Genomic DNA, 21,546 nt, shown 5'->3' on the forward strand with positions numbered 1-21,546 from the left:
AATTATATCCTCCATATTGGTCATTTTTTTTTAACTTAGTATGGTAACTCACAAAGAGAACAAAGCATTCAATTTATTTCCAGTGTTGTCAATGACTATGTGACTTCTACTAAATTATTTAATCGTTGTGGCTCTCAATTTCCTTTGTCAAATAGGAATTATTCTTGTCCAACATTTTGTATAAATGCATAAACATTCAATGCTTTGTAAGAAAATGTGCCCAATCCAGCAACTAAAAGATCATTATTTAACATAGCAATGAATTCCTAAATTCTTTATGAGAATTCTATCACTCAAATAAAACTCTGCTGGGATGGCAGGAACACCAGCAGAGAATTCATTGTTTCTATCCCTCTTCTATCAGCAAGATTTTAGCACTTATTTCAAGCTCATCAAACCTCAAGAATATTTCCATGGGAGAGAAACTTAGGAATGAAAAGGAGGTGATGGGGAAAGAGGGAGAAAATAGAAACAGAGGGCAAGAGGGGGAAGGAGAGGAAGAGGGGGAAGAAAAGGAGGAGGGAGAAAAGGAGGAAGAAGGAGGAGAAGGAAAAGGAAGAGGAGGGAGAATGAAGGGGAGGAAAAGGAGGAAGAAGAAAAAGAAGAGGATGAAAAGGAAGAGGAGGAGAAAGAAAAGGAGGAGGAGGAGGAGAAAAAGGAGGAGTGGGAGAGGGAGATGCATCTACTTATTCCCATACTCAGAAAATTGGAGGAGATCCAGATAGGATGGGAAGGCAAGCTGCCTTGCCCTTGAGGTGGGGAAAACACAAAAGAAAGTCACTCAGTCTAACCCAGAAATGTCTGGACACCCTCTTAGAAGACAAATAAAGAAGAGTCTCAAGAGAACAGACTTGAAAACCCTTTGGGCTATGGGACTCCTTTTGGTGCCATCTAGTGGAGACATGGTGGAAGTGTAAAAAAATAAGGTAAAGAATGTGATAAATCACTCTCAGGTGTATGGCTTAGGGTGATCTCCGAAGGGTTCGTTTTAAAGACTATTCATAATACCTCCTCTAGACACACATAAACAGAGCTGGTGAAAGGCCAGAAATGTAAAATGAGTCACTTAGGTCACACAGGTAATGCGGCTGAGCCAGGATTTCAATTCATATCCTGTAACAAATTTCGCTGTTCGCGTCCCGCTTGCTCACTTGGACTTAAGAGGATCTCACTGTAAAAAGACTGAAGCAAAAGTGAAGACAGGTGAAATAGGTAACAGTTCTGAGGCAGAGCCAGCTTCATGCCAGCTAAGAAGGCAACGAGCTGCTCAAAGAGCCCCAAGGGCAACTCAAAGTAGTGAGTTCTCTTATCTAACAGCAGGAATTTGTTCCCTTTTCTCCCAGCAGACTTTGATGAAGATCAAGTCATGCGTCTGAGTACACAACTCTTCCCCTTACATGGATGGCAAAGGTGTCTATATACCAAAGGACCAGGATAGTTTAACAATGCAGGTCTTAACACTTTAAAACTTTATGTGTGTTCCTTAGTTACTCCAGAGGTTCATTAGAATTTGCACTGAGGGGAAAAAATCAGTTAAGAAAGTGCTGCCTAATTATAGCTTAATCTTTGGGGAAAAGTGGCTTTTTTCTTGTTTTTTGTTTTTTAGTTCTCAAGGCTAATGCAGGTAACTTTATCTGGACCCACAAACACTACACTCACATGAACCCCCACAGAAATGTAATCTGATAAGGGATGGTGTTCCAACGTGTTCCTGAAAGCATAGGTAAACTAAGTTTTCTGCCCACCCTGATAAAAGAAGAAATCAGCATCACAGATGAACCCCCAAAAGAAATATAATGAGAGTCTCTCAATTTATCTTATTGGACTTCATAGTATGCTCAGCTTCAGCAAATAGGAGGGAAATACAGGCTATCCCAAAAGTCTTAGTGTAGGTTTAAGTGTAAAACTGCTCTAAGATTTTTGGGACAGCTTGTACTCTCAGCTTGAAGCCTCTATTCAGTGCATTCTATACTTACAAATCAAACTAATCACAGAGATTAAATAACAGCAATTAATTAAACTCTACTAACAAGGTATAACAGAAGAACCTATGCAATAAAAATCATTCTTTATCCCTTGTCAATTTATGGAACACACTGCATAAAGATACATACACACAATTGTCTAGGCCAGAGGGGAAAGGGGAATAAAAATCAAGTGCTGTTATTCTTGAAACTGCTGCCTTGTGATAAATACAAGGGAAAAAAATAGTCTGTTGACAATAGTAAACAGATCTGAAAAAATGGTATCACCAAGTAGCCACTGTAAATAAATCATTGCAAAGCCAAACTCTATTCTAACTACTTGTTAAGCTGTGAATGTTTTCAGCTGGAAAATTTTTGAATATTTTTCTTAAGAAAACTTCAAAAACCAGGAAAGACTCTGGTTTTTGTTTGAAGTGGTAATGTAGCTGATGTTCCAACTGTTAACAACTTCCTTTCCCCCTTCATTCCCAGTCACTGCTGCTGGATTTTGTATCTACAGGTTCTCTTTTCACTGTCCCAGCTGGGTTGTCTCCCTTTCATGTGAGATGTTTCTTGTATTTGGAAATGAATGCTATTATTCCATAATTATCCAAATTTAACTCAGTTAATTCAGTTAATCTCTGATGTTAAATAGATTACATTTATATCTGGAAAGTAAATGACAGGCCTAACAGTAACTGAAAGGTCTTATGGGACTCTTGAAATACCTTACAGGAAAGTAGTAGTTCCAGAAGGGTACTGCCTGTTTCTATATAAATGGAAAAATGTAGATTTAAATTCAGATATCCAAGAGCTTTAATATAAAGTATATTTTCTAAGTCATCTGGTTCCAATATTTTGTAGGCTCTTTCCCAGATGTTGTTTTCATTAGTTTGCTTAATATTTGGAAAAGAAATGAACCAAGTTGTGCCAATTATTAGTTGGTAAGATTGCTGTAGAAAAGAATTACTGCAAGACTGAAGACAAGTCTTTTAACATGAATTTGCTTTCATTTTTTTCATCTGTATAAAAAAGGCAATAATTTACTACCTGACTCACTGAATTGTGAAGAAAGCCCTTCATAAATTGTAAATCATTATGTTTATCTTGATAGGTTCACTTTACTTGGAAATTAAAGCTGAACAATCAATTTAATTCATGTGTAAATTGTCTTATGTTGACTTTTTGAAGAAGCAACATAGTAGAGGTTATAAGTTGTACTTTGGAATCTTTCTAATTTCCCTGGGTTCAAGCCTCAACTTCCATCTATTCTCATATAAAGGTGAGTTTCATAATATTGTAGCTTAGACAAGGGACTTTAAGCCAATTCATCATCAAGTACCTCTGGACTAGCTAAGTCTCTACTCCCAGGTCCACAACAATCCAGACTTCAATAATATGCCTAGATTAGAAGACCTCAAAGTAGGAGCCCACAATTTCAGGTACAAAAGTAAGTGTTCTTCTTTGGGGCAGCTAGAAGGCTCAATGAACTGAAAGCCAGGACAGGAGACTGGAGGTCCTGGGTTCAAGTCTAGCTTAAAACACTTCTAGGTATATGACCCTGGGCAAGTCACTTAACTCCCATTGCCTAGCCCTTACAGCTCTTCTGCCTTGGAACCAATACTTGGTATTGATTCCAAAAAAAGAAGGTAAGAGTTAAAAAAAAAAGTCAGTTTTTTTTCTTTAACCAGTCCTATGTCTGAAACTTATTAGTTGTGTGCTAAAGTTTGCTGCTACATTTTTCTGAGCCTCCATTTTCTCATGTGAAAAGTGGGGATAATGATGTTTGTACTGGCCACTTCACAGGGTTGTTGGGCTTTGCAAATCTTAAATTGACATGTGTCAATTATTCATAATAATAGCACCAAACATAATTAATAGATCATTTTTTAAAAAAGATTTATTGTTTCCTTTGTGTTAAGTTATAGGAACTCAAAGAAAGAGAGAAACAGTTTCTGCCCTCTAGAAACATATTCTTCAAATGTAAGGAGAGCAGGAAGAGATAGTACCACCAGCATCAAAGGACAAAGGAGATACACAGAGTGTAGATGAGATGTGATTTCAGAATGATGGCACCCACTACTGGGGTGGTACCCTCAAAGAACTGTTTTCTTGTCTTTTTCTTTGCAAGAACAACCCAGAGTACTCTGAAAATCTTAGCAAACTGAGACAAATGGGTTAGAAGATGTGATGTGAGCCATCAGTTGGTTCTCATAGTATATACTTATTGAGAAAGAGGCAGAATACACTCTGTTGGGTTCTTCTGATAGGTGGAGACAAACTGCCAGCATTCCTGCCTGTGTAGTAAGCACTGGCAGCTGTGTCCATGTGGGTGGTCCATGTTCCTGTGGCTGCCAGGTGCACAGTGGAGCCACAAGAGATACATATTTCTCTAGTGGAGACTAAACTCATTAGAGGCATTCAAATGCCTAAATATGTGATGCCAATTTTCATGTGTTTCTTTTTTTTTTCCTGGTTAAGCAAAAGTATTTCTTTGGTGTCCCTGATCTCCCCACCTTTAGCCATATTAAAGTATCACCACTGTTGAGGATCTGATAGAAGTCATTTGCCACCTAGTATGAATTTAAAGGGTATTGGCATTTTAAGCCTTTTCTACAGTGACAGTTTAAGGCTATTAAAAGGCAACTCGTGAGCAAGTAATATTTTGCAACAGGTTTAAAAGAAAGACTGAGCCCCAGAAACCACTTCCTGAAGGTGATCTCATACTATTTCTAGTCTGGCCCTGCCCCAGTGTAAAAGACCATTACAATGATGATTCACCATCTCCAGCTGCCAGGGTTCATCAAATGAAAGTTTTCTCTGGCTAAAGGTCTTCATTTAGTCTAACAATAAAACCAAAGAAAGGGCAAGTCAAGCAGTCCTAACAATTTATTAAAGAATAGCTTTGGTGATTATAAGGTTATGTTAAAAATCCCTACTTGTGAATTCATTGTTGTAAGGAACTGTCATCTTTAGGGAAATCAGATCAGCAATTTATAGTCTTAGCAACTTGCTTAGAACCCTGAGAGGCAAAGAGATTTGCCAGGGTCACATAGCTAGTGCATGTCAAAGGATTTGAACCCTTGACTTCCTGACTATAAGTTGAGCTCTATCTGTTAACTCCTACTCTCCAGTCAGTAACTCATTCCAACATTTAGAGATCTATGACTTTTTTGGTATTGCTACATACTCCTAGATAGTCTAGATAGTCTAGAACTTATAGAACTAGATAGTCTAGAACTTAGTGAACAGTTCTATGAATTGTTCTAGCTGAAAAAGTTTGTCATGGTCAGTTTCTGGTGGTCAACCTCTTCTGACTTATAAAGGTTATTGAATTAGTCCCAGGCTTAGAGTTGGAAGACAAGTTTGCATCCTTTTTCTGTGATCTCAAAAAATTCATTTCTTGTCTCTAGATTTTGGTTCCAACCCTTGTTAAAAGGGACTGGATTCTTTGAACTCTAAAGTCTCCTCCATCTCAAACCTTCCATGATTCCATACTCCTTTAATATCAAGTGTACTAGTCCATGTCAACAGGTCCAGATTTCAAGCTTGTCTAGCTTATTAGCACTTTCCAGAACTTGGCCTTTATTACTAGATTGAAGATGCTGGTTATCTCTATAGCATCATGAAGCATTGTAGAAAGATGTTGGTGGAAGAGTGAAACAAGGGAGAAATTTATATATTTTTCCTAAGAAACATATTATATTTGTTCTTCATATAAGAAACGATGTAGCAGTTTTTCTTTATTTATTCATTTGTGAAATTTTTAATTTTTTTAGTTACATGCAGAAACAATTTTGACAATTGTTTTTTAACATTTTAGAATTCAAATTTTCTCCCTCCCTGCCTTTGTTCCCTTTTCCCAAGGTGATTAATAGTCTGAGATAGGTTATATCCCTACTTTGATGTAACATTTTCATATCTCTCATGTCATAATAGAAATCACATATCACACATGCAATATGAAAAATGACATGCTTTGATTTGCACTCAGACTCTAACAGTTCCTTTATTGATTGTAGATAGCATTTTCATGAGTCCCTTGGGATTATCTTAGAGACTTGTTTTGCTAATAATGGTTTAGTCCTTTATAATTGATCATTGTGTAATTTTCCTGTTCTATATACATTGCTCTCCTGGTTCTGCTCACTTCTCTTTCCATCACTTCATATAACAAGTCTTTCCAGATTTTTCTGAATCCATCCTGTTCATTGTTCCTTATGGTGCAATAGTATTCCATTATAACCATATACCACAATTTATTCATCCATTCCCCAAATAATAGATAACCCCTCAGTTTCCAAATCTTTTCCACTACAAAAAGAACTACTAGAGATATTTTGGTACAAGTAGGTACTTTCTCCTTCTTTCTTATCTCTTTGGGATACAGACAGAGGAGTGATATTTCTAGAACAAAGGGTATGCATAGTTTTGTGGTCCTTTGATACTGGTTCCATATTTCTCTCCAAAATAATTTTATCAGTTCACAGTTCTACCAGCAGTATATTAACGTGCCAATTTTCCCACAACCCCTCAAACATTTGTCATTTTCCTTCTTAGTCATATTAATCAATCTGGTAGCTGTGAGGTAGTATCTGGAGTTCTTTTCTTTTGTATTTCATTAATCAGTAGTGATTTGAAACATTTTTTTCATATGGCTATGGATAGTTTTAATTTTGTCTCTGAGAACTGCCTCTTCACATCCTTTAACCATTTTTTTATTGAAGAATACTTTATATTTTTACAAGTTTGAATCAGTTCTCTTTATATTTGAGAGATGAATCTTTTGTCAGACATTATTATAAGAATTTTCCCCAAATTTCATTTCTCTTCTAATCTTGGTGGCATTGGTTTTGTTTGTAAATACCCTTTTAATTTACTGTAAACAAAATTGTCTGTTTCATTTTTTGTAATGATCTCTATGTCTTCTTTGGTCATAAATTCTTCCCTTAGCCATAGATCTGACAGGTAAACTGTTCCCACAATGCAGTATTGTAGAAGGAGAATTGGTTTGGCATCAGAAGGCTAGAGTTTGGGGGCAGTTAGGTGGCTCAGTGTATGGGGACCACATCTAGAGAATGGAGGTTCTAGGTTCAAATCTGGTCTCAGACACTTCCTAACCAAGTTATCCTGTGCAAATCATTTAACCCCCATTGCCTAGCCTATATCACTCTTCTGCCTTAGAAGCAATACACAGTAATGATTCTAAAACAGAAGGTAAGGGCTTAAAAAAAAGACTTAAGTTTGGAATCTATATGCTCCCAGTAACCTTGGGAAAGTCATCTGAGTACCTGGAATCTTACTTTTCTCCTTTTTTTAAAATGGGCTTTATAATAATTATGCTATCTACCTCACAGGGAGTGTGTGAGTTTAATGATTTAGAAAGAATAAAATACCATAATCATGAGCTATTATTATTGTGGCTAGTGAAATTTGTGGCTACCACACAATCACAAGCATGAAGAATTCCAAAAGGTAAAGGGAGAGGATTACAAAGCAGATTTAAGGCTTATTGGAAACATTATATCCTCAGAGTCACTCATCTCTCATTTTTCTTCCCATGAAAGTAGCCACAGAATCAACTCATTGATTGGCAACATGTTTTTATCTGGTCTCCTCACCTTGTCCTTTTGAGGACAAGCTCTTACATTAAGGTAGCTATGTGATTTGTAGGTATTAGACTTAAATGAGGTAATGGAAATAGATAATTTCCTTTGCCTACAGTAGTCACCAAATTATTTTGTCCTGTTATTCAAGTTATGTCTTTCCTTGGGTTTCCAAGTTATTAAATGTATTCTATCCATGTGGTTCTGGGAAGATATAAATCTTTGAGTAAGAGGATCTAATAGCATCTGAAAACCTTAGGGCAAAAGAAAGGTCCCAGGGACTGGCCTAAGTAGATAAGATCATGAAGTGAGATTATTATTGAAGAAATGTAGCCTCCCAGACTCTGTTATTTGAGAGTGTTTTTAAGGATCACAAATTTAGAGCTGGAAATATGTTAGAATTCATCTAGCCCAACCTACTTTCTTCACAGAAGGGAATGATGTGTGGTCCAAAGTAACATATGCAATAAGCATCAAACTCAGGATTTAAATGTAGGTCCTCTAACCCAAACCAGGGCCCTTTCTCCTATACCATTTGCAACTGATAGGGTTTCTCCAAGGTTCTCCTTGTCTCTTGTACTAAGAATGAGTACCCAAAGGACAGAAACAATTACTTTACAGAAATCTTTTGGTGTATGTAAATATTGGGCATTGGTTCTTTAATAATAATAATTTTTAAATGACAGTAAAGAAGCAAAAAAACTAAAGACACAATTTACCAGAGGTAAAATATGATATGTTAGGTCATGCTGCTATCATTAGGCTGCAGTATATAAGAAAAAATAATTCATAAAATGAATTCAGCTGGAAGATATTGTAAGGGAGCAGTCTGAAGCAAGGAAAATCCCATCAGAAGTCATAACAGTAAAAAGACTCTGTGTTTCTCTAGTGGAGACTAAAACTCATTAGAAGCACTCAGATGTGTAAGTGAATGATTTCGTTTTTTTCAGTCTAAGGAACACTTCTTTTTTCTCCAAGAAAATGTGATAGATATTTGGGCATTACTGAGATACAGATGCTATTAATTTTACAGCATAGATTAATCTTACATCGTCTACATAGGCACTAGTACATTTTGGTTATGACATTTTTAGTGGTTTAGATAAGAAAAAATAAAGGGGTTGAGCTATAGACACATTTAGCTTATGGTTGCCCAGTCTCATAATGTCTAAAAACCATAGCTAATGGAGCTATTGTTCCATTACATGATCCTAAATTTATTTTATTTTTGACTGCATATGATGTTTTCTGAAAATAGGGATTAAAGTCAGTTTTCTTCCTCTAACAAGAGAGAAGAGCAAAACAGAGAGATCCCAAATCACAAGGCTTGCATAGTCACTTATTTCAAGTCAATAATATTATGGATTTACTCTGTGCCAGATATCGTGCTAGTTACTGAATAGAGAAAGTTAAATTAAATAATCCTTGTCCTAAAGGTCTTGCCCTCTACTGGAGAGATACAATATGTATACAAAAAGATATGTAAATAGGAAGTAATTTTAGGACAGAGAGGTTATTAAAAACTGGGAGGCTTGGCAAGGTTAGGGATGGCTCAGAAAAGGAGTCTATAGGAGGTGGTACCTACACTGAGTAATTAGTAATTCTTAGTTGAAGAGCTGAAATGGCAGTGCATTCCAGGCCTGGAAGACCACTGAAGGTACAATGGTAGGAAATGGAAGATCACTTTGACTAGAATAGAGTATACATGATGGGGGCATTATATGATAATTCTGGAAAGGGTCTGGAGCCAGATTGCTAGATACCTCTAAAATGTCAGGCTGATGACTTTATACTTTGTTCTAGAGGCAATGAAGATTTTTAAATAGGAGAATGTAAATGCAGAAATTTGAAGAAAAGGGATTTTAGGAGAAATATAATAAATTTTCTTTTAAAACTTGAGTCTGAGATGCTTACAGGATGATAATGTATACCTATGTACTTTTAGTTATGTTCACAATATTTTTACAAACCCTGATGAATTGATACTAAACATCCATATGTAATAGACTATCTTGAGTGTAAAACCTGGCTCCTTTGCATACCATGTAAATATATCATATTTATCAGAGATATTGTAGAACTTTGCAACCCTCCTGCATATTTGTTGGATTTTATTTATTAGTTTCCATTTTTGCCTATCCTTTTCCTTGTCTAATATTTTTAATCTTCTTGAAGGAGGAGAAAATACCTTGGCTATCGCTGTAGCTTCCAGCAGCTAACAAAGGGCACTGTACATAGTAGGCATTTAGAAATGTTGCTTGACATTAATTGAATAAAGTCCCTAACCCAACATTTTATCTCTAATTCATTTAAATTAAATAAACATTTGTTGAATAATTACTGTGTTCTCCAGATTGTACTATGCTTTGCAGGAGAAATGAAGGAGAATGAGCCAACATCCCTACTCTCATGGGATTTTCTGGGAACTGATTAGAAAGGGAAGATTTAACAAGATTATTTGTTTGTTTTTAAAAGCAATTAAATAGAAAGTATACTTGGTTAAGAAAAAGTGGAAAATATTCCAGTATGAATGGATAAAAGTATCCCTCAAAGAGGTGTTTCATCAGAAATGTTCTTTATGTAAAATGAAATATTTGATGGACAGAAACATCAGTTGCTAATTGCTTCAAATTAAAAAATAATTAAACCAAGTGTACAGCAAGTCATGTGATGTAATTTTCTTCTTTATAAACAACTCAATTCAATAAGCCTGTTTTAAGCACCTACTACGTGCCGATCACTGTAACCAGCAATAGGCATACCATTGTAGCATTCTCTTAGAGGCTACTTCTCACCTACCATTTGAATTTCCAGACCAAATCTGCAAAGGGGGACAATTATTCTCAGTGTTCTAAAGGTAACCCTGAGGGGATTACTTGCTAGTATATTTGCTCATTAGCTCCCACCAATGTTCTATTCTCATTAATAATCAGCTAGACAATTAGCTTGTTTAACCAAGGCATTTACTAAAGTAATATTGTAAGAGCAGTTGACCCAAAACATCTCCCCCCAAAAAAACTGGCATCCATGATCCCTAAAATATACATGAGCTCCGTGGGGAGAGTGGGTCCAAACTTAAAATTCAAGGAGAGTGAAGAACATGTTTAGGATACACATGTTATAACTATGGAAAGGATTTAAAGTCATTTTCTCCCTTTGTGCTCAAGATGTCCTTTTGTGATTGCCCTCTTATGATCCCCAAGATCAGTGTCTTTTATAGCTCATAAGGAGCACTTCTCTCAAATAGAAGAGTCATACTCTCCACAGCTTCCTGTTCTCAGATGACTATCATACCCAAATACCTGTACCATCTTCCACTGGTCCAATCTCTGAGTCCAGATAGTTGCAAAGTGTCTCTAATAATGTGATTGATGTTAGGGGGAGGGAGAAGAGAGGAGAGAAATAGGTGTCTCCTCTCCTCCCTCCCACAAATAGTGATTCCCTCTCAGGAACATGGCTCCAGCTCTCAAAGCAGAATCTTCCAAACTGGAACTCTTCCACCAATTTATTTGGTTATCCCTTTACTGGCCAATTCTGAACTGGCATGCTGATTCTATATGTAATCTAAGGTGTGATGTGATCTACTCAACAGTCACAAGCGGTGTCCTTTCTAGCTTTTTGGTTCTTTTATCCAACACCTAAAAACCCCTTTATATTCTCAAATTAAGACTTATTTACATCCTTTTATACTTTTAATTGATATAATCAAGGTGTTTATGCCTTCTAGAATTACATTAATGAGGCTACAGGGACAGAAACTTTGCCCTTATTACAAAGAAAGAAACACAAAAAGTTACTAAGTTCTAAAACTGGAATTAAAAATAATATGTGTTCACAGGTAAATAAGTGACAAGTAGATAATGAAATCAAAGGGTTTTTGTGGGTTTTGTTTTGTTCTTGGTAGTAGTGGGGAGGAAAAGGATTAATAATGGAAAGGATCAGGAAAGACTTCATACTCATTTGAGCTGAATCTCAAAGTATTCCCAGAAGCAAATGTAAAGAGAGATCCAATATTTACTACCTATGCTATATAACTTGAGCTTTAGACAATTTTGACATTGCCTGAACTTAGGCATTGAAGATATTATAATATATTCATGTTATAGTATAATACATAAGGTATTTAGGAATTCTAATTCAATTCAACAAACATTTATTAAGCAGCTACCCTAAGTGCTGGGGAAACAAATTAGAAAAGGAAAGACAGTCACTGCCCTCAAGGAGCTTACAATCTAATGGAGGTAAAATAACATATAAAGAAACCTAGAAAGGGTGAGTGGAGGCAGGGGACCACTAGGAGATAGTCATGTTCGAGGAGTTCTAAGCAGAAATTACAAATGAAAAGTAGAGAGTCTGAGAATTGCAAAAATTATAAAATTTTAAGAATAATAGTTAATATGTCTTCACCTTTTTAGTTAATGAAGCACTTTCTCTTGTATCATATTACTTGTTTACAGAATAATTTATTTGTATTGTCTTGCCCATTAGAGGATAAACTCCTTGAGGACAGGTACTTTTTTTTTTTGTTATTTTCATTATATTGCCACTACTTAGCATGAAACCTCAACCAAAACAAGGGTTTAAGAAATATTTCTTGGTTGTTTGATTGGTTTAATGAGCTGCTGAACTAAAAGGACTCAATATAACTAATCATTATTTTTGCCCACTGGCTGAGAAAAGTGACTTCAGATTTACCATTCCTATGAAACTTCTTTCCCATTGGAAATAAAGAGGCAGTCCTTTCATAAACATGGTACTTTGTTTTATCTTAAGAGGAGTGTATATGGAATATAAAGCATTTAAAATGCAAAATCTATTTATTCTACTTCTGGTTATCAGTCATTCTAATAGTCAAACAATCATGTTTTGTTTTTGGCAACATAGTGTCTGCTTTGAAGTGAATCAGGTTGTTCATGTGACCATCATCTCCATGGAAACTGACCAATAAGAGAGGGTATTTAATTAGAACTGTCCATTAGCTTTCAAAAAAAAGCAGATAGCATATCCATCTCTGGCTTCATATTGCTCCTAATTTGGTCATTGGATTGACAAGCTTCTGGGAGATAGTTCATTAGCAAAGATGAAAAGAATTAAACCATGCTGAAAGTGCAATGAGCATAAAGAAAATGAAGACTATTTGAATTATTTGTATATGTGTATATATATGTGTGTGTGTGTGTGTGCAACTATAAATGATTTAGAAGATAGTTTATATATATATATATGTAAACTAGATTTTTAGAAAAAAAATATATATCTTCTAAATCATTTAGTTCAGTTTAAAGGAGCACTTATAAATAAGATGAGCTCTAGTTAAGTGTTCAGTAAAAATAAATCAAGGCAGAAGAATATGAGTTCAGCTATTGCCTGACAGATCATTCCCATTTCAAAATCATTTTTTCACAAATAGTTAAAAAGACAGTTCATTCATAACTAGAAGGACTCTGAATGTGTTTACAATTGAAACTAGCAGTTTTTCAAGTTCAACTAGTCTGTGTATCAATGAATGTGTGAACTGTTTTAAAGTATGTATTCATAGCAATGAATGTTGCCTTGGAGGTATGTAGCATTTTACACCTAAATGCTGTTGTGTATAGGAGTTTAGAAAATAAAATTATAGTATATCTGAAATATTATCATTTTTTGGATCACAAAAATCCAGTTTTGAGTTTCAAGCCATTTATAAACCTTCCTAGTAATTTTCATATTATTTCACATGTGTATGCTTGAAGAACTTTTTTTTTCAGAGTATAATGCTAATGCAGGGCTGTGTTCATTTCCCTAACAGATAATTGAAATCAGTGGGGGGGGAGAGGTGTATAATGCAAAAATAATCATACATGTGTATGAGAGAGAGAGAGAGAGAAGGGAATATAAACAAATTACTTAAGAAATATGCACTAAAAGGGTCAAGTTAGTTCCACTATTTATTGTTTAACTGAAGCACTAGAGTGAGGAGAAAATCAGGTTCATACTTGCCTCTGAGAGTAGAATGAGCACCAGCTATAGCATAAGAGAAGCTGAAATCAAATTTCATCTCTGATATTTATTACCTCTGTAAATAGAAATGTAGAAGAGATAGAGGGTTGGATATTGAGACAGAACCCTTCGGTTCAAATATTGGCTAGGGATGATTTGAGAAAGAGCTGGGAAGATCTATATGACCTGATGCAGAAAAAATAAAAGCAGAACTGGGAGAATATTGTATTGTATTGTATGATGATCAGTTGTAAAAGACTTCGATACTCTCAGCAATGCAAGCACAATTCTAAAGATCTTATCTCAAAGAACACTATCCACCTCCAGAGAAGGAACTGTTGGAGTCAGGTGTAGATCAAATCATACTATCTTCCACATCAGTTTATTTATGGTTTTATTTAGGGGTTTTGTTTTCTATGAGTATTCTCTTACAGGAATGATTAATATGGAAGTATGTTTTCATGGTAATATTATGTATAATCCATTTCCAGGGGGAGGGAAGGGAAGGAGGAGCATAATTTGGATCTTATTTCAGAAAATGTATGTTGAAAATTATTACATATAATTTGTAAAATAAAATATCTTTGAATAAAACACACACACACACACACACACACACACACACACACACACACACACACACACACACACAAACCAAATAGTAAATTGGCAATGTGAAAGAATTGAAAAGAATATATTGGCTTTGCCATTTAATACTTATAACACCTTTGGTGAGTCACTTAAACCTGTTGGTCTTCAGATTCCTCATCTATAAAAAAAGGTTTAAATAGATGATCTCTAGAGATTGTTCTAGGGCTTAATCTTTGATTCCATGACTTCCCATGGGCCTCAATTTCCTTATCTAAAATGGAGCTAAATTAGCCCTTTGAGCTCTAGATCTATGATCCTAATAATGTTAGTACCTACATTATGGTGCTTTTATGAAGATAGAATGCATAAAAAATGCTTCTTGATCCTTAATATTGTCAATAATTTATAACATTACAAAAACATATACGTTAATATGTGTCAGTATTGATTTGTCCTTTGACACTTTTTGATCCCAAATTACTATAGACAGACCTGGAATTATACAGATGTGGCTGGCATCATCAGTAGCAATTAATCTCCACCAAACCAAGATAGAAGCAACTGGGTAGTACAAAAAATTAAATACTGGGTTAGAGGGAAAAGATGAGATTGATATGATATGACATGATATATATAATACATGTGAGATGGTATATATCATAGAATAAGTTATGATGTGATTGATATGATATGATATGATCCAAGTTCCTTTAATTTTGATGAACTATTTCTCTGAGTATCAAATTACTCATCTATGAATGGAGGATTATACTAGACTGGCTTTGAGGTGTTTTCTGGTTCTTCAAGTTGTATGTTCCAGATAGCTGCTTCTATATGGACAGTTAATATGAGCAAAACATTAGTGATTACGATATTCCTTCAAAAGGAGGATATGAGTAAGTGTTTGGGATAAAACAGATCATTAAAATAATAACAGCATCCCAATATTGCCCCATGAGGCACAGAAAGAATTTTTTGTCAATTTCATCTTAAGCATGGCTTTAGAAGTTCTAAATGGGTCTGATGCTATGTAGGATCACATAATAAATATGGCACTGCCTTGAAACTAAAATGGAATTGAGAGAAATATGGACACAAATTCCTAGGTCTTCTTTTTCAGGGCAAAGGAATGACCTTCTATCAGTCATTTAACACCAAATGGCTATACCTAAAAAAAATGCAAATATTTCAAATGTTTGGAAATCAAGAATTGTAAAAATTCACTTGGAAGACTATGATCCAAGGTGAAGAGATGTTAAACCCTTACTTTGTTTCTGTCTTTACAGAGGAAGAGGGCGGAGATCTAGCCCAGCCCGGGATCAGTTTTCCAGGGCCAGCAGAGGAGGAACTAGGTAGAGTACAGATACACAGCTTTGGTTATTGGAAAGCTTAGATGTGCATTACATAGTCATCTTCATGTCTGGTTGACAGACTGCATCTAGAAATTGGTGAACCATTTGACAAATGTTTTATTTTAAGTATCTGATTGTGAAACCTATTCTAATAGTTGATAACTACAATATGATTAAGGTTTGAATTTTGTTTTTAAGGATTGTTGTTTTAAGTGAAAATTAAAGGGAATGTTCTTTCAAAAGTTATTTTTTAAAAAAACCAAAGACTTATCTAGACTTTTCCCCAATGGAGACCAATTATAATGACAAACAGTCAAAAAAAATAAAAAACAGACCAGGAATAACCCTCTTCTATAAAATGAGAGTTGATTGAATCAAATCACTTGTAACTATAAAAAAAAAAATCTCTGACTCCAAAGTTCTAGATCTTCCCAGCTTTTAATACTGCTTTCCACCTCACCTTTTTGAGGGAGAAACAGAATCTGGTCTTCTGATTGTTTCAATGTAGGGATCCAAGTTTGGAAACTCACTCTACATGTGAAATTTGGCTACTGGTCTATAATTTATCATTTTAGAGATTTGCCTGGTGTATTAAGAGAGTAAATGCCATGATCATATTCCCAGAGCCAAGACATATCAGAGACAGAACTTGGATCCAGGTCTTCCTGACTCCAAGGCTACCAAACTGCCTCTCTCTTTGCACACTTAAAGGCACTTAATGATTTTTTGTTGAATTGTTTTCAATTGATTTTACATATTATAAAGCAATCCCTCTGGCTTTTTCTGCTGTGCAATTAGACATCTCTTTAAGCTACATCTGTGTCTTCTGTGTATAGAGCTTTAAACATAAATGTAGGGACTCAAATCCTTTTTATTTGCATTTTTCCCTAATAACTGTATTATTTGACACAAGCCATCTAATTTCCCTGTGTTGACATAGGTCTGAATGCTGCATATGGATTATGTCCTTTTATCAGAGGGAGTGCTGAATTACTGTCAGTTTCTATTTTCCTTGGCACTAGTTACAATCATGTGGTAATTTTATTTTTCTGCTGGCCTAGGCACAATAAAGTTGGTGCTGTATTTGGCCATTAGGCACTTGCAGTGGAGTTGTGCTTACGTAAAAGTAGCAAGTGCTTTTGTGAGGAATATTAAATAAATCCAACTTCATCTTCTAACTGAACAAAGAAACTGTACAGATGGGTTAAAATCCACCCCACCACATCTTCATGCCTCCCCCAATTTTACACAGCTATAATAGGATCATGGAATTTAGATCCAGAAAAGAACTTGGAGATTATTTAGCCCAGCTCCTTTTGCTGATGAGGAAGGACATGGAGTCCTAGAGAGAAGTGACTTTTTCAAGGTTATGTAGCTGGTATATTATAGAAATGGGATTAAAACTCAGGTCCTTCACCTCCAAATCCAGTGTTCTTTTGATTATTTTTATATAGTACTTTTTATAAAGGGTGATCCTTTTAATGACCTTTTGAGGATGGTAATATATAAGTATTATCTCATTTTTATGAATGAAGAAATGGAGAAAAAGAGATGTGTGACTTTTCCAACATCATGCAACAGAGACCCAATTTATTAAACCCACATCTTTTAATTTTTCAGAACCTAGGACTATTTCCCAGTCGTACTCCATGCCTAGCCTGTAAAACTGATATCAGCTTTTCTGATAGCAATGCCAATGTGTCCAATTAATGTGCTAGATCTTAATTTTAATTTTAATTTAAACTCAGACCTTTTAGCATTTTTATAGTGGGAAAAGTTCTGGCCTTGAAGCCAGTTAACTTAGAATGTTTGGATTTAAATCCGAACTCTTCAGTTACCTAGCATTACAAACTATAGCAAGTCACTTCTCTATAGGCCTGTTTCTTCATCTATAAGAGAATATTGGACTAGATGGTTTCTAAGGTCCTTCTCAGCTCTAAATTCTATGATTCTGTGATCATTTCTTTCTTACCCCTTATCTATGGCCTGTTATTTTCTTTGTGGGTTTAAACTATCCTTGTTTTGTCAAAAATATGTAATTTGGGAAAAAAGGAAAGTAAGAAGGCATTTTGTAATAAATCAGTAGAGCTTTTTTGAAGACAAAAACATCAGGAGAGCAGAAAATACAAGGAAAATTTAGCAAAGCCCAGAGAGAGCCTCTTATCTTCTACTAAATGCTTGTTAAATTGAATTGAATTGAATTACCATTGTAATTCTCTAGTACAGAGTCACTGCATTAAAAAAAAGAGAAGGTATTTCTATTTCATTCTATTCAGCAAACTGTTTGATTACATGCCTACTTTGTGCAGATCAAAGAGGGTACAGACAAATGAAAAGTAGTTTCTGCCCTCAAAAATTTCTATATTATATTACAGGGATATAACAAGTAAATAGATAACTAAATACAGGATAATTTGATGAGGGAAAGAACACTCATAAATAGAGAGAGCATCAAAGACTTCCTATGGGAGTCTACACCAAACCCGTGCCCCTCTTAAGTATTACTGAATTATTCCCTTCTAATTTGTCATTCAAAGTGACAAGCTTGGAGTTCAGCAAGTAAAAAGGTCCTGATTCCATGTAAATAATAAATATACATTTGGGGTTATGCGGATTGAAAGATCACTATTCTGTATAAGTAGTAACCTCATTGAAATAACTGCATGTCTGATTATCTGACTCTGATGATAATTTGGATTACAGTCGAGTATCATAGACATGTCAAACTCAACAGATCCAAACTAGAACTCATTCCTTGTTCAAAACCCTAGACTTCTTTAAATCCCTATTACTTTTAAGTACACCACCACCTTCCAGTCACCCAGGTTAGAAACCTTGGAGATAATTTCAACTCTTCCTCCTCCATCATTCCTGTACAGATCTAAGCAAATGCCACATTTTGTCAATTTGAAGTCCATTATGTAGAATCATTGCCTTGTTTCTGCTCACAGCACACCTCCCTGGTTTAAACCATCATTAGTCTTCCCCTAGACTATTGTAATAACTACCAAATTGTTCTTCCTACTTCAAATAATAGCTAATGTTTTTATAGAGCTTTAAGACTTTATAATTACTATCGTGTTTACTCCTGACAACAACCCTGAAAAATAGTGTTATTATTATCCACATTTTACTAGTAAAGAAATAGAGGGTTAAGTAACTTGCCCAAGGGCATGTAACTAGCAAGCATTTGATATCAAATTTGAACTCAGATCTTCCTGACCCCACATCTACTGTGTTGTCCACTGAGGCACTTAGCTGCATCTAAATCTCTCCTCTCTGAAATCCATCCACACAATTGGCAAAATGACATTCTGAAAGCTCAGATCTGACCAAGGCACTCCCTTTCACAATAATTTCTGTGCCTTCAACCCCTGCCTCTAGTAAAAATCACAGACTCCTTTTGGCACTGAAAACCATTAATACTGTGGTTCCTACCCATTCATACCCATTCATTTCTTCATTCTAATGTCCTGCTAGACTGGCCTTACCACAGCACCTCATTGACTAGCTCCATGCCTTTGTATAGTTTTTTGTCCACCCTTACTCCCTTTCTTAGGATATACTCTCTCTTTTCTTAGAATCCTTACCTTCCTTCAGGGCTTAGCCAAAAATTCATCTCTTAGGTTAGGCTTTTCTTAATCCAAATTACTAATGCCTTTTTCCCTGAAAAATTACCCTGTTTTGCTTTGTTTATATTTTTTTATTTATTTAAAGCCCACTGTCCATAGAATATGAGCACCTTTTAATCCCTTGAACCTAAATATATTTGTCACATAGTTAGACATCATAAATGCTTTAAGACTGGTTGATTTGCAAATACACTAACCTCAATCCTTCCATTGGCCAAAGGCTCTCTTTAGTCTCTTGCTTTACTAAGACTTTAAAAGGATCTCATTTGGAGATTGTAGTCACTCTTTTACTTTTGACACTACAATTTTGCCTGTAAAAGAAACATCTAGATAAAAGCAGGCAAAATCCATCAATTCCTCACTAAGAATGTGAAATATGACAAATTCACAGAGTTGGCATAGAAAGGACTATTTAATGGTTGATGAATCCTCAATACAATGAATATGTATAAGCAGCTCATTGGGTACATATCACTGATCTGGATAATTAACTGGATTTCCAGAGGAAGAAATTGGGAGTTTGTTATTGTGGAGATAAAAGCATAGTTGTAGATCTTAGTTGTTTTCCTTCCCACATGCTTGAATTTACCTCTGTTTCACATTTGCATTCAAAATTGCTCCCTTAAATTGCCTCTCTTTATATCTGCTATCCTTTCAAATAATGGTTTCAGTATCCAGCTCAGTGCCTTGGGCACTGAATACATACTCCTTAGACTGGATATTTGTCAAACTGTTAGACAGGCCTGTCTACTTTAGAAGTGTGGATCTGTCATATCTCTAATCCTTACTACATAAATAAGACTCAGTGACAAAGATTCACTGTTGACACGAATTTCTTTTCCGTAGACATTAATAAGAAGACAATACAAATATTGGTCAAAATTAAGTTGATGCTATCCCTAAGCTATTCTGCACAAGTCACCAAAAGAACAAGATTCCTATATTGTGAAAGAAGATTGACACTGATGAAGAAATAGACATGATTGCCATTGTGATGAAAACTAGTCAAAAGCATATCTTGCAATAAAGATTTTTTTTGGCTGGGGCAGAGGGTGGGTATTTAATGAATATATAATACTCTGTTCAATAACACTTAAAAAAACAGAAATAATGTAATTATAACACTAATTAACAATTTCCTTGATGGGAAACTAGCAAAATAGTCTTCTATAAAAAAGCTGGCACACATAATGAGAATTAATGATTTCAATTCTTGTGAAATTACAGTACTCCCTACAAAAAATTGTCATTAATAATGTTGGGGAAACTATAATATATATTAAAGTGTTAGGGTTTGTGTCATGGCTAGCATCCATTGTAGTCATTGCCCTTTCAGTGAATTGGCATAAAACAGTACAGTGTGTAGATGAAAATGGTTAGATTTCATCCTTAACAGGGTAAAAACAACTGTTTGAATCCATCACTTAATACAAAGGTCAATCCAATTAAAAATCAGTCAATACAATATAAAAATAATGAAAACATTTATTAAACACATACTAGGTATAGTCATTACTTCTTTGTCTCCTTACTTTGGTACAGCTTTTGGGTTTGGGACTGGAAGGAAACCCTGTGATTCCATCAATCTAAGAAACTCCCAGTAAGGAAACTACTGTCTATAACTGAAAATCAAAGATTACTCCATGGATCCTATCCTCTATGCTGTTATGTAGATACAAACAAAAACAAAGTATGGTACAGTGGAAAGAACATTGTCTTTAAAGCCAGAAATCCCAGTTCTAGGACTGACTGCCTATATAATATTAGACAAGGCATTGTGCCTCTCTGTGCCTCAGTTTCTTCATTTTAAAATGAAAAACTTAAACTAGATAACCTGTAAGGTTGCTTCTAACTCTAAATCTATGATCCAACGGTTTCTGTTAAAAAAAATTTTACCAGTAAATTGACAGACATTTATTCTATACCCATAATGTCCAAGAGACATGTTCATTGAGGTGGGGAGAGGAAGGATGCTATTTATTTTTTTACAGATGAAAGAAGTATAAATTTGGTGATGCAGGACTGGAGAGCATTGAATTTTTTTGTTGGCTTTGTATGTGTGAAGTCACATGACTACTATCAGAATATTTTAAAAGTTTTCTTAGCTTCTTCAGCTTCCTAGAAAATAACAGGGTTAGAAAATAATAATAACAATAATTACAATAATAAAAACTGTATTTATAAAGTTCTACAAAATATTTTATATTTGTTGCCTCATTTTATTCTCACAACCATCCTTTGAGGTAGATTCTATTATTTTCACCATTTTACAGATGAAGTAACTGAGGTTAAGTGGCTTGTTATGGGTCATCCAGCTAGTAAGTGTGAGTCAGGATTCAAACTTTGGTCTTCCTGATTCCAGCTCCAACATTCTAGCCATTGTTCCCCTTATCCATGTCTGTTGGATTAGAAGAATTCTTGG

General features: G+C 35.1%; 1 protein-coding gene across 5 annotated transcripts in view; it reads left to right on the forward strand.

The window, feature by feature from the left end:
- Positions 1–21,546, forward strand: part of DLGAP2 (DLG associated protein 2) — a 1,318,656-nt gene that overhangs the window by 1,011,994 nt on the left and 285,116 nt on the right. For 3 of the 5 annotated variants that reach the window (XM_001381443.4, XM_056813397.1, XM_056813396.1), the window contains exon 4: positions 15,427–15,492. The exons of the other annotated variants lie outside the window; for them this stretch is intronic. In XM_001381443.4, the coding sequence (XP_001381480.3) occupies positions 15,427–15,492 (66 nt within the window). The remainder of the gene's footprint in view (positions 1–15,426; positions 15,493–21,546) is intronic. 5 annotated transcript variants of the gene reach the window in all.

This window comes from Monodelphis domestica, chromosome 1 (genome assembly GCF_027887165.1).
Source record: "Monodelphis domestica isolate mMonDom1 chromosome 1, mMonDom1.pri, whole genome shotgun sequence".
NCBI classification, from domain to species: domain Eukaryota; kingdom Metazoa; phylum Chordata; class Mammalia; order Didelphimorphia; family Didelphidae; genus Monodelphis; species Monodelphis domestica.